At 41.2% G+C, this 14,905-nt stretch overlaps 1 protein-coding gene across 1 annotated transcript in view; it reads left to right on the top strand.

Moving 5' to 3' along the window:
• The window catches only part of CUNH4orf45 (chromosome unknown C4orf45 homolog), a 96,756-nt gene that overhangs the window by 52,916 nt on the left and 28,935 nt on the right, over nt 1-14,905 (top strand). Inside the window, exon 3 of the mRNA XM_051199435.1 lies at nt 4,357-4,415. Coding sequence (XP_051055392.1) covers nt 4,357-4,415 — 59 coding nt within the window. The remainder of the gene's footprint in view (nt 1-4,356; nt 4,416-14,905) is intronic.

Consider the following 14,905-nt stretch of genomic DNA (forward strand, 5'->3'; position numbering starts at 1 on the left):
AAAATCCCTCAACATTGACACCCTGGGTGAGTATTTGATTGAATATCTGGAAGAAAGTGTGTTTACTAGGAAATGAGAATTCTGGGGACCACTGGAACTCTGCCTACCACTGGGCTAATGGCAACCCCTCAGTTCATGGTTGTCTGAATTACAAGAGGTACGTGTGTATGGTGCTGGCACAGTATTCCACACAGCAGGGCTCTACAAATGACATCTAGGGGCACTCATGTTTATATTTGCCCATCTTTTAAAACTGTAGTGTTATAAGCACCATAGAAATATGATAGAATTTGCACACCACCTGAATACACAACAGGAAGTAGCAATTCCGGCTCTATCATTAGCAAACTCACAAAGCCCAGTGTCTACTGCTTGCTTAACATTGATTAATTAGTTCAAATTATTTGAAACATTGCAGTCAGAACTCAAGCTCATCTATCACAGGGCATAAAACAAAATTCAGGTCTCTGTATTGTGCTCTCTCTCTCTTTCTCTCTCTTTCGACTAGAAACATGCATCACAGAATCTAAGCCTTAAACACTGACATTTTCTAGAAGGAATTGTCTTGTTTCAACCCTTGCACTGAATATAAAATGAATACTTCAGATGCCCCATTCTTGCAAAGACCTTTACGCCTTTCTTGATTCAATAATTTCAGTCTAAAATGGGCAACATTATGCAGTTGAATGGCTCAGTCACAACAATGAGGGTGCTTATCATTGGCTGTGGGAAGAAAGACACCTAAAGGGTTAATAGTAATATTTTGCAAATTGAGGCAAATAGAGAACAAACACATTAGCATAACAAAAGGTAGCCAGAGGGGTTTTTTCCACTCCACTGTTTGGTACTGAGAGCCCAGTGTTACCAAGGAAGGAGGTTGGAGGAGAAAACCTTAGTGTGTACACATTCTCGAAATACATCACATTTTATATGTTCTACTGATTAAAAAACACAAAACCAGCCCATAGTTGCGGAAATGGAGAACGTGGTCCTTTCCAGTAAGGAAAGCTAAATCAGATATCCTAGAAAAAGCATTGTGGAATATAATAGCAAAGCAAGGATTCCTCTAAAAACTAATCTCAAAGATCACGTGAGTATGGCAGGGCTATACTACAGGTGGACTGAAAATAAAGGGGGAGTTGGAAACAATGGCAATGTATGCAATCAATTAAACTCAAATGTAGCAGACTTATTCCTTTAGAAAATCTGTCTAGCTCACAGTGGTAAGCTTTTATTAGCAGGCATTTCCTTTTTACTATTTCTAGACTTATTTAAACATGGTTCATAGTATATGTTTAATTTAGACATTTAACTATATTTGTTAATTGAAAAATTGCAAAGGATATATACAAATTTCATAAAAACATAATTTATTAGTGGATTATATAAAAATATTAGATTCTTATTTATTTATCTGTAGTTCTGGGAAGAAATGTAGGACCTTGTGCCTGTAGGGCAAATGTTCTACCCTTGAGTAACAGCCCTAGCAACTAATCTGTTGATCAACATTTTCCTTGTTATGAATAATGGGCCAATATAAATGTTTCATATGATTGTGAGTTCTTTTCAAGTTTAACACCTCAGTGAGCATGCCTACTCAAATAAATCACAGTGTGTGGTAGGGGATGTCCTTCTATATGCTGTGAATATGTTTCTCCTATTGGTTGATGGATAAATGCTGATTGGCCAGTAGCCAGACAGGAAGTATAGGTGGAGCTACCATACTAGGAGAATGCTGAGAATAGGAAGGCAGAGAGGAGCCACTGGGAAGACGCCATGTATTCACCAAAGGAGTAACATGCTAGAGCATTATGGGTAAGCCATAGCCTTATGACAATACATAGCTTAATAGAAATGGGTTTATTAAGAGAGAGTTAACCAACAAGAAGCCCAAGCCATTGGCCAAACAGTTTATAATTGACATAAGCCTCTCTGTGTTTATTTGGGATTAAGGGACTGAGGGACAAGTTGGGACAAAAACCTCTGTCTACAGGTTGTTAGTAAATTAAAATACAAAAGGGTGAGCATATTTAAGATAACATAACATTTTTGACACGAACACTTGTAGCTCTAAGAGAATTTACTGAAAAGAAGATGTCATGTTTCTGTTGTTAAACACTGAGTAGCAAAATATCAAAGATGATCGCTCGCAAAGAATATAATACAATCACTTAAGAATTAGTGTGTAAATTTGGTTTTCAAGGAATTGTATGCTAGGAATCAATGGATACCATGACCTTTCCATCATTTGAAGATCACGACTTCCACATTGTCTGTTGACTAAAGGGCAACTCTGCACTGAACTCTTATCTGACCCCTTCCATTGCATACTTGCTTTCTGTGTGTGGGTCACCCGAGCAAGCAGGTACATTAAGGAAATAGAGCACAAACTACTATTAGGCAGGCTAGCAGCAAAGTCACTCCAAGCCAAAGCTTGGGCAAGAGGAGGGGAGAGGGACGATGTGAGAACACCAGAGTTGCCAGTTGCAACTCATGGTTACTGCTGGTTTTGAGCTGTTGTGAACCTGGCACTTCCTGTCAATATAAATTTTCAAAATGCATTCCAAAGCAGAAGCAAAATACTTTTCCATATTTCATATTATAACTTTCCAACCATAGTACAGAAAACTGAGAAGTGATTGTAACTAAACCCCTCTGAATATGAACATGACACCCTTGTTTCCGAGCTTCTTTATAAGGTGGAGGAAAGGAGCTGGAACATAGAGATCATTCAGGAATAATACATCATTCAAGTGTACATGGGAGGGTGTGGGATTTCATGGTTTTTTTTTTTAATGTGAAACTGATATTTCTCAATGATCTGAGTTTTCAGCTCTGCTATAGGAATCTAATGCTAGCTCTTTCCTACTCTACTGTCACATTTGCTAACTCTGAAGAGCCCTCAACTGCCCATTTAAATGATGACTGATAGTCCACACTGATGCTTCCTTACAGAGTCACAAAGACATGGGAACAGTCAGGGACCCTGGCCAGTCCCCAGGCCCTTTTGGCAGCTCTTTCCATTCATACAGAGGGAGTGGAGCTCTTCGTGACAGCTTTCTCTCAGGTCAGGAAGCAGCAGTGATCATCTCCACTGATTTTCTTTCTTTAAATTTTAAACATAATTTTTATTCTTTGAAATTTTACATCATGCACCCAAATCCTACTCATTTCCCAGTCTTTCCATACCCGCCTCCAAGGAAAACTTAAGAAAAAATAATAAAAATAAAAAAAATTAATACAACACATTGTTCAACACTTGGTTTGCATGGGCCCCTGTGACAACATGGGCAATAGACATCAACACAGACCCCAGCTGCATGAGGACCATGGAACTAGACATGACCAGCAGCAGCAGCAGCAGCAGCAGCTTGGGCTCAGTTGTCTCCGTGACCATGGGTGGCAGCTCAGGCCTCTCAGATCCAAATAGGCTCAGCAGCAATATGGTCCCAGGACTCCAAATTGGCCCCAGGTGTTGGCTCAGACCCTGGGCAGCCTCACATCCCTGAATGGCAACAGGAGCAGAACCATGGACATCAATATACAAACCCACGGACCCAGGCATGACCTTTGGCTGCAACTTGGGCCCTGATGTCACTATGACCCCAGGTGGCAGTGCAGGCCACCCTGATCTGTATAGCTCTGGAGGCAGCCTGACTCTCAGACACCAACATGCTCTCGGGTGTCAGCCCAGACCCTGGGCATCTGAACAGTCTTTGGTGGTAACAGGAGCCAAAAACATCAACTTGTACCCTGGCTGTGGTAGAACCATGGACCCAGACATGGCCCTCTGCTGAAGCTCATGTCAAGACACTGTCATGGCCCTGGATGGCAGCACAGGCCACTCATCTCAGCATGACCCTGCAGCAGCATGTCATTCAGACCCCAACATGGTCAGGTGGTGCTCCAGAATCCCAGCATCCTTGTGGCCTTTGATGGCAACACAGACCCTGGCTGCGGAAGGACCACAGACCCAGACATAGCCCTCAATGACAGCCAAGGCCTGGATGTCTCCATGGCCCAGGGTGACAAGCAGCCCCTTCCTCTCCTCCTTTACCTCTTCAGATCTGCCTCTCTTCACAGGACATGAGCCATTATGCCTCTCTCTATTTCCCCCACACAACCACATATTGGCTCACCATAATGGCACCTTCCTGGCCAACCCATGGTTTCTTCTCCCTGGTCCAGGGCAAGCAACCCCAGGTAAGTGGTGCCCACTAAATTTCTTTTAACTAAATTTAGCATTCCTACTCTATTTTCAACCTGACTTCCCTTAGAGAAGGAATATAGATATTTAGACTCGTGGGTCCCTATCTACCAAGGAATAACACTGAATTAGTTTTCCTCTTTTTACAGCTTGGAGAACTAAGTCTCCATGCGATTGACAAGCTAACCCACCGTTATCAGAACCCATGGTAAGTACACGCGAATGTGTTTTAAAACAGTTAACAGGATTCTTTTGTAAGTTAGAGTCAGCTTTTTTTCCACTTTTGGAAATCACACTATCATTTTATTTTTATTGCTTCATATAGATTTGTGATTTGTGTGGGAGGAAAAAAACACAATTTTTTTTCTAATTAAGAATAAATTTTACTTTCTGCCAGTCTAATTAGGGAAAGAGACAGAACAAAGTAGCATAGTAAAGAACATGGTAGATTACAGTGAGGGAAACAAACATCAACCTGCAGCTATTAAGACTGGACATTCCTGCCTCAACTAAATGATGAGACAGAATTAGTAGACTTCCTAGGGGAGGCCTTATTCTCCCCATGCAGCAGATGGGAAGAGGGGATGAGTGGAGGAAGTGGGAGGGAAGGAGAGAGGGGGAACTGGGATTGGAATATAGAAAATAAATTAATAAAAAAAGGTAAAAAAAAAGACTGAACATTGATGCGCAGATTCATTTTAACATTGTAGGTATTCTTTTTGTGGGGATATATATCTATCTACCTATCTATTAGTTAAAAAGATTGTATTTCATGCTGCTGGCCTAAACACCACAATAATATGTAGCCTTGGTTAATAAACATAATCTTGCTGAAGTCACATAATGGCTTGAATTCACATTGTCTTAAAGTAACCGGTAACAAAGATTAGATGTGTAGCTCCAGGTGTGTTAAATTATGGGGAAAGAGCAAATACTGGGCTCTTGTCTACATCCAGATGCCCGAAGGAACAGGTCAGATGAGAGACATAATAGTGTCATCCCTATGGATTTGTGGGGGTGGGGCTTGGAGAAGGGGCACTGTTTTTTTCCATTCTTGAAGGATACAGCTTATTACCATATACAAAAAATTAGATTTTGTCTCTTTTACTAACATAAAAAATATCATATAGAAAGCGACTTTAGGCCCCCTTGTCTAAACCCCCCTGTATGGCAGCTAGAAATATGGCTTGGTAGTTCTGAGTACCTCCTGCTCTTGTAGAGGACCTGGGTTTGGTTCCCAGCACCTACATAGTGGCTCACAACCATCCATAACCTCAGTTACAGAAGACTTGAGACCCTCTTCTGACCTCCACAGGCACCAAGCATGAGCATAGTTCTCATACATACATGCAGGCAAAGCACTCATATACATAAAATAGAATCAAATATTTTCAAAAGCCTATTGGGTACTGTTCAGAAGATCTCACCGGGCAACATCTGTGACTTGCTAGGCACAGTCCCCACTCCTATGTGAAGCCACATAGAAAGACTTATACTGCATTGCATGAAAAGCACATGTTCTATGTGGGAAAAAAATTCCTTTGTTTGATCAGCATTGTTTACATCTACTGTAAATACTTTATCAACTATTTCTCAGCAAAGAAAACAGAGGCCACTGGAAATCAGGACACCTTTAACAACTCCTGTTGATAAAACTGTGAATGTGCTACTCTTTAAATATAAACACCTTCTTAGAAAGTATCTGGGAAACAGGGAAGCTGTGAATGTTTTTCCTAGGGAGAAAAGGTTACCTTTATTTCTAGGGACTATTCTATGGATAGTACCAAGTCATAAGGATGCAAAACGTTTATGAAAAAAAGTCATTGTACTTAGGGGATTGTGAATAAAGTTGGGAAACTGAGCATAAACTTAAGAAGGAAAATAACAAAATCAATCTGCCTGTGTGAATATTGTTAGTCAGTTTTCAGTTACTATAACAAACACCTGAGAGATACTCAACTTACTGAGAGAAAATATTCCTTCTGGCTCAGAGTTTTAAAGGTTCTAGTACATGTTCAGTTAGACTTGTTGCCTTTGGGCAAAGCTGTATAGCATGGTGGAAATCCCATGGTAGAGCAAAGCCACTTACCCCATGAAAGAGAGAAGAAAGAACTAGAGTCTTAAGATCTAGTTTAGGGTATATACTCAAGGGCCAGGAAACTTCTTATGAGATTCTAGGTGTTATTTTTTCTTCTTTTCTCTTTCTCCTCACCTCTTTCCCCATTCTTCCTCCTCTTCCCTCCTCCTCCTCCATTTTTTTGGGAGGTTAGGGACCAAGTCCAGGGTCTTAACCATGACCTCACTTTATACCACTAAGCTATATGTTCTACCCAGCCCCTTAAAAGCTCAGGCACCTCACAGACTGGGGCCATACCTTTAACATATGAGCCTTCAGGGATGCTTATTCAAACCACAAATAGGACCAGAACGAAAGAATTATAGAGAAGCTAAAATTGCTTTAAATGTCGGTAGTTTCTAGATTCTTCTATGGCCTCTAGGGGACATCCTGATTCTAACAAGTCAGATACAAATGCCTTAGAAGACACTTCTGTCTTGTAATGCAAAGCTTAGAAATCTTTTTGCCTTCCAGCTAGTTTCCATGCTGTTTCTCTAGGATAGCAGTAATACCCAAACTCAGCACTTTCCCTGTTGAAAATCTGCGAGAGTCCATAATCACAACAGCAAACAAGCCAGCTTAGCATATACTTTCCTTGTAATGTGAATTCTAAAGGGAGCATCAAAAGAACTATGTGGTTGTGGTTTTTTTTTTTTTAAACACATTCATGGTTTTTTTTTTTTTTTTTTTTTTTTTTGGTGTTTATGTGTATGTGTGGTCCTGGTGACCACACTGGTACATGACAAAGCTAGAACGGGGCAACTGATACAGAGCTGGAGTTACTGAAAGTTGTGAGCTGCTATGTGGGTGCTGAGAATTGACCCTGGGTCCCCTCAAAGAAGTCAGCTCTTAATCACTGAGCCACCATTCCAGTCCGAGACCACTGTAAGTTTGTCAACTTGAGCTATCAAGTGAGTGCCAAGATAACCAATGTAGTGTAGCAAGATACTGTTTTAAAAACAATCAAGTGGGTGGAAGGGGATAAAAATCAGGCACAGCAGGGCACCTCTGTTGTACATGGCACATCTGAAAAGAGGAGGGACAATCAGGAGATCAAGGTCACTCTTGGATACATAGCTAGTTTGAAGCCAGATTGGGTGACAGGACAGCCTGTCTCAAAAAACATTATAATCCCAGTTTGTGTTGTAAACACTCACTATAAAAAGTATTTACAAGGACTTTTGGCAAGAACCTGGACTATTGAATGCATTGGTACTGGAGAGAACTTCCTGAATAGGAGATCAGTAGCACACACACTAAGATCAACAATTAATAAATAGGACTTCATGGAACAGAAGCACTGTTGGCCAATAGGAAAGGAAGATAGGAGGGACTAGGAGACAAGGAGGAAATAGGAAGTAGGAAGGAGGGTCAAGATGGAGAGTCTGGAGAAAGCAGTATGCCGCCGGCTCCCCGGTAAGAGAAATACATAGATCAGCAGAAATGGGTTAATAATTAAGGCAGAGCTAGCAGATAAGAAACAAGTAACCAGGCCAACAGTATTGTATCAAATACAGAGTCTCTGTGTGTTATTTGGGGCTGGCGCAGCGGCAGGACAAGACCGGGCGTCGGCGGGCAGAAAAACCATACTCGTTACAAATGGATACCATTAGTAAGACAAAATGACAGCCTACAGAATGGGAAAAGGTCTTCAACCCCACATCTGACAGAAGGCTGATCTCCAAAATATATAAAGAACTCAAGAAACTAGACATCAAAAAACCAAATAATCTAATTTAAAAATGGGGTACAGACCTAAACAGAGAATTCTCAACAGAAGAGTCTCAAATGGCAGAGAAACACTTAAAGAAATGTTCATCATTCTTACTTAGCCAACATGGAAATGCAAATCAAAATGACCCTGAGATTCTTACACCTGTCAGAATGATCAAAAACACAAATAGCAGTTTATGCTGGATAGGGTGTGGAGAAAGGGGAACACTTCTCCATTGCTGGTGGGAGTATAAACTTGAACAGCCACTTTGGAAATCAATATGGTTTCTCAAAAAATTAGGAAATAAATCTACCTCAAGATCTAGCTATACTACTCTTGGGCATATACACAAAGGATGATCAATCATACCACAAGGAAACTTGTTCAATTATGTTCATAGCCGCGTTATTCATAATAGCCAGAATCTAGAAACAACCAAGATGCCCCTTAACTGAAGAATGACTTAAAAAATGTGGCACATTTATACAATGGAGTATTACTCCACTGTTAAAAAAAATAAAGATACCATGAAATTTGAAGGCAAATGGATGGAACGAGAAAAGATCATCCTGAATGAGGTAACCCAGACATAGAAAGACAAACATGGTATATACTCACTCATAAGTTGATATTAGTTATAAAGTAAAGGATAACCATGCTATAGTCCACAGACCCAGGAAGGCTAGGCAACAAGGCGGGTCCAAGGAGGGGATGCACGGATGTCCCTGGAAGGGGAAATAGGGAGATCTCCTGGATGGACTGAGGGTAGGTGAATATGAGAACTTGACAGATTGGGTTGGGGGATGGGTGGAGAGGGAGAGTACTGAGAGAGATGACTGGAAAGGAGTTTGGGGTCAGATAGAAGCCTGATGCAAGAAAAGCTCCCACAAGTCTACCAGGATGGCCCCAGATAAGATTCTTCCTGGCAGTAGTAGATGCAGAGCCTGAACAGGCCATCCCCTGTGATCTGATTGGTGACCTACACTGGTGGTCACTGGATAGTCTTCATCCAGAGATTGATGGAATCAGATTCAGAGACCCACAGACAAACATTAAACCAAGCCCAGGGAGTCCTGCTAAGAAGATGGAAGAGTGTGCATGGGGTGGGGATATCAGAGACATCACAGGAAAACCCTCAATAATAGCTAGCCTGGCTCATTGGAACTCACAGAGTCTGAACCAACAATCAGGGAGACTGCATAGGACTGACCTAGACCCTTTGCATATATGTGACAGTAACTTGTTCTATTTGTAGGACTCCTGGCAATGGGAGAAGGGGTTGTCCCTAGTGCTTTGACTGGGAAACTACTCCTCACACTGTATTGCCTTGTCCAGCCTGAAGACAGGGGGAGGTGCTGGGCCTTATGGCAGCTTGATATACCATGCTTTGTGGATACCCATGGGAGGCCTGCCCCTTTCTGAATACAGAGGAGAGGTAGATGTGGAGGGGGTATGAAGGAAGGCAGAGGGAAGGTGGGAGTGGGGAGTAGGAGGAGGGAGGGGAGACTTCAGTCAGGATGTAAAATAATAAATTAAAAATTTTAAATGTAAAAAAAAAAAAATCTGGGCTAAGGGTTGAAGGGTTAAAGGGTTTCTGAGGGAGCAAACTTTTACTGTTTTGAATAAAGCCCATGTTGGTCAATCAAGGAATGCTTTTCAGTACACTTACCTTGGTACAAATTATCTCCTCTCATTTATAAGTGTATAAGTTTATGTACAATATGAATCTGGTCTGTTATCAAGCTGATATTGAAAGGGTGAGTTTGAGTTCATTCTGGCACCAGGAGCTACTTGAAGCAGGCAGGAAAAGCACATCGACCTAGGATCCACACTTGGATCACAGGAAGTCCCAGGAGAGTGGAATGGTAGGGGATAGACTTGCTGGAAACTTGCAGGCCTGTTTGGAGAATTTGTGTTTTAATCTGAGAGCTCACTGGGAGGGTTTAAGTCAGAAGGAACATGATCCATACCCTTTTCCTAAGGTCACTCTTAAAAAGTTGGAATGTCGTGTAGAAAAATAGGTGAGAGGTGACAGGAACAGTGTGGCAAGTTCAGCTAGGAGACATTTCACTTGTACCGACCCATCTTGGGTCTTCAGACAAGGCTAAATAAAGTGTTATTATAGAGAGTTGGGACTCAAATGAGCTTTCAGAGAAGATAGAGCGTAGATAAATGAAGACAGGAGACAATGTCTTCCATAAAGATGGGTAAGCACATACATCATAAAGCATGGCTAATGTTACGTGAATCACCAAGCTAATATTTTAGTCTATGTTGACTGATTCCATTGATTTAGGCTGGGGTCTGGGCTTGGGTATTTTAAATAGATCTTCCTTTCTGCCTATCTTGAGCAGCCAGAACTAAGAACCCCAAGATTAGACAGAGGAAAGAAGAGGCTAAGCCTTATGAGCAGGGTTTCTCATATGAGGGCTAGCTACATGGAAGACAATGAAGCAAGCAAGGGAGCTTTACAGCAGGCCCCTCCAGACAATGGAGGGTGGCAGTAGTGAGTGAAGAACTTAAGAGGGATATTCAACACTAGTAAACAGAGAAAGCAAGGGAAACAGCAGCAGATGGACACTTGACTTATTGGTGGCTTCAGAAGAGGCAGCATGAGTAGTTGGATGATTTGAATCAGTGTCAACAACACTGAATGTTTGTGCCCACTGGTATAATGGGGGCAAGGGTCTGCTCTGAACACTCAGCTTTGTGGCGTGTTCACCCTCCCTGTGAAACATAGATTTTTCATTATTTACCTTACATTTAACCAGTTCTTGGTATAGACCATGTAGTGGCTGTGACACTTCAGACAAGTTATTTAAGTAAGACCTCATTTCCCAATCTCTAAAGTGATGATAACAGCACCTCCTGTGCAGGGTTATGGTATAGACTGCATTGTTGCAAATACAGTACTTAGGACAGTGTTTCATATACATCAAGGACTCAATGAGTAATATAACCATAAATTTGTCACTGAAACTATCTCGAGGGTGTAAGAGGAAGCCAATGAATGGGTCTCCAGGACAACAGATGAACCGAAACTGTAATTAGCAAACTAGGCACTTGATTTATGAATATTATTTCTCAGTTAATGAGGTGCTTTGAAATAATACATAAATAAGATGCCATTTATGAAAGTCCCTATTATGGGACATTGGCCCAGAAGCTCCCCAAGCAATACAGGATATTATCATTGCTCTTCTTTGTCCACCATTACTAAGGAGTTAGACTCTAAGACTCTATTGCTAAAGACACAATACATTTTGTTGCAAGACAGAAAGAAATTAGGCTGAAACTGACCTCAAAAATTCCTGCCTGCTGGCTAGCTTTTGTAGTGCTAGACAGTGTTTACTACACAGCAGTGAATGCTACATGCTATCATACTGACCTGTTGAGATGCACGCATTGGTGCACCAGTGACATGAAATTTATGGGATCACCACCCAATTTCTTACTGGATCCCAGGCCTATACCACAGGAAGGAATTCATACCCGGTACTGTGAATCTGATTAAAAGACCAAGGCTCAGGAGGTCATAGGCCTTGGCGTGGGGCAAACCTACATCTGTTGCTAAATTATGGACACACTGCCAAACTGCTGTCTAAATATTACCCACGGATTAGTGCCACTCTCAACCTTGGGCAGAGTTTCTGTAGTTAATGTGGCAACTCACAGCTAGTCAAAGGACTGGGAACAAATGACTGTTGAATGTTCTTAGCCCTACATAGGACACCTATATCAACTCTGCCCCTCAACAATCAGGTCATTTCAGTGAAGAAGGAACAGAGAGAATGTTAGAGTAGGAAGATGGGGAGGGGAGTGTGAAATACTGTCTTCTGGACATTGGCATGACCGCTGAACTCATGAACTCACTAAAACTATGGTTACCTACACAAGAGCAAACCAACAAGATAATTAACATTTTAGCAGGCAGCACTAGCTGGATTTGGTGAATTCAAAAAAAAAAAAAAAAAGTAGCACAGTAGGACATGAAGATGGATGGGAAGGAGATGTTTGGGGTCTTGAGGAAGTAGGAGAGGGGAGAAGAAGATGACAGACTCAAAATACATTGTGTGCATATATGAAATTGTTAAATAATATATGAAAGCTATTTTAGAATCCTTATGACTAGATAAAACAATCAGTATAAAGATTAGATGTAATGTAAATAATTCACTCTATGCAGCTAGCTGAGTTGATTCCCCCAAAAAGGTGCAACAAAAAACTCCAAGAGATGAAAAAGAAATGAGGGAAACATATAGACATTAAAGTTTCTAATACTTGATGAATAAAAGATCCAGAAAGAGACCCAGGGAAATAAATAGAAATGAGAAAAACAGCAATTCAAGAAAATGTCCCACAAGGGAATGAAATGATTTCCAGATTGAAATAACTCATCAAATGTGACTAAAAAGAAACACATGGTGCCGAGGTGTCAATGAGAAACTTCATGAGGATGAAGAGAGTTCTGGAAACACACAGAGGAAAGCAGGTACATCTAGGAGACCAGGAGCCATTAGCAGCACATTAACCATGCGGTCTGCTGCAGTGTGACCCTAGAACTAGACAAGTTCAGCCAGTGATCACGTGAGGAGAGAGACTATGGGCATTTTCAAAATTGTAGACCTAAAGGCTGTACCATCAAGCATTTCCCACAGAAAGTGAGGGGATGGTGTTGTCTAGCTAATGAGAGACACAAAGACAAAGGGATGAGGTACCAACAAACATGATGGGCAAAGGGTTTACTAAGAAGAAGCATCAGTTCAGACAGAGCAAGTGGGGTGCTACAGACAAGAGGCTCATAGCAGCTTTGGAGGGAAGAATGCAGGGAAGGTAGCAGAGAAAGAGGAAGGTGTTTTAGTGCTACTTAGATACATTCTGTATTTAAATTCCTTTGTTAAAAAAACAAAACAAAACAACAACAACAACAAAAAACAATAAAAGGCATCATTTTAAGTACATGAACAAATATTTTGCTTGGCAAAAATAATAATCATAGTATGGGAAACCAGCAACAGAATTATAATCATTGGGACTCCTAAATTGAAGGAAATTTCCAGCTAAAACCAGGACTTTTGGTGCCAAGGAAACATTCTTGGGCCAGAATAAGGAACACTTTATATTTCTTCAGACAGGTGTACGGTATTCCTTTATTTAGCCTTAGCTGGGTGCCGTGTAGTAAAGTGCCTGTTATTCTAAATAAACCCTGCCAAAACCAGTTGTTAAGCTAGCAGACTTAATGACAGCCACTATTTAAAAATGTATTGGTAGATAAATGTGTGCTTGTTTCTTGCAGTTATTTTCCTCAAAACATCCATAAATTTTGACAGCTTTCTATTTTTATGGCTGTCAGTGTCTGCAGCACTGGAGAGATTTTTCAGAAGCAGAAAGTAGCAAAATTCTACCATTTTTCTTACACAACAACTTATTTTCTTTTAAAAATTTGCTCTTTACTTTTGAGAATTTCATACATGTATACAATGAAATACGATCATATCCACGCTGCATTCTCACCCTGCAGCTCTTCCTATATCCTCTCCAACACAGCCCTTCTCAACTTTGTCTTTTTTTTTTTTCTTTTTCTTTTTTTTAATAACCCATGAAGTCCAGTGCTGCCCATATGTGCATGGTGTGGGGTCATCCACTGCAACATGGGAACCCTATTAGTGGGAGCAGCCCTGCCAGTAGCTCCTCAGTGAGGGGTGGGGCCTGTAGATCATCTACCCGATCTGTGCTGGGATTTTGCCTGCCTTGGTCTTGTGTAAGCAACCACAGCTTCTGTGAGTTCCTGATTGCAATAGCCATGCCATGTCTGGAAGACAGCACCCAACGTTGTCCCTCCTTTGGCTTTCACGTTCTGTTCACTTCCTCTTCTGTGACGTGCCCTGTGCTTGGTGGTGGTGGGGTTTATGTAGGGTATAGATGTCCCTTTCAGAGCTGAGATGGGACTCTTACTCTGCACTGTGACCAGCTCTGCATCTCTCCCTTGACTTCTATCTACTGCTTCCCTGAATAGTGCTATGAGCAGTCAGGCCTGTGGATATACATGCAAATGTCGAAGGCACTTTGACAGCATGTCCATTTACTAAAATAAGTTCTGCAATTGTTTTGAGGACATAATCGGAGGATGATTCTTACTTTGGCCCTTTGGGTCTCTCACCTAAAAAATTTCTTCATGTTCATCTGTATCCCTTTTCCCATCCTTACCTCTGTCCAGGGAAGTGTGCAGGACAGTTTTCCTAGGAAGCTCATCTGGTAGCAGGCCCATCCCAGTCTCCTATGGAAGGGAGTTCTTGTTGCAGAGCCATGAGATTGATGGTGCTGATTATACAGCCAAAAACTGACTGGGGGGGGGGATGGATTAGTGAGAAAAGGTGCTTGCAGCCAACCCTCAAGAATTAGCTTCAACTTCTGGGACTCACATAGTAGAAGGAGAGAACTATCTCCCATGTTTTCTGATCTCTACACATGAGCCATGTCATGTATTCTCACACATATTTTTTTATTTATTTATTTTTAATTTTATATAACAAAGTCCAATTAAATGAAAACAAACATTTATACACAATATTTGGGAATTTGGGCGTCGTTCTTTCCAAACTACTTCCTGCTGGTAAGGGGCGCTGTCTTGGGGGATTCGAAGAAGATTCAGATATCCTAGCTGTAGTCTGTAGGGCTGTTTTGTCCAGCTGTTTGGAATGTAGGATCAGCTTGTACTCTGTTTCAGGTGGTCTGGCGTGATCAAACCACATTAGTCTGGAAGGAATCCACATCTTTTCATTTTCTGTGGAAACAAAAATAGAAATACTTTTCCCCAGTAACTTGTTCTTCAACTTAAATTTTGGAGTCAAAGCGTTTTTTTTTTTTT

The sequence above is a fragment of the Phodopus roborovskii genome, unplaced genomic scaffold (genome assembly GCF_943737965.1).
Source record: "Phodopus roborovskii unplaced genomic scaffold, PHOROB, whole genome shotgun sequence".
In the NCBI taxonomy this organism is placed as follows: Eukaryota; Metazoa; Chordata; class Mammalia; order Rodentia; family Cricetidae; genus Phodopus; species Phodopus roborovskii.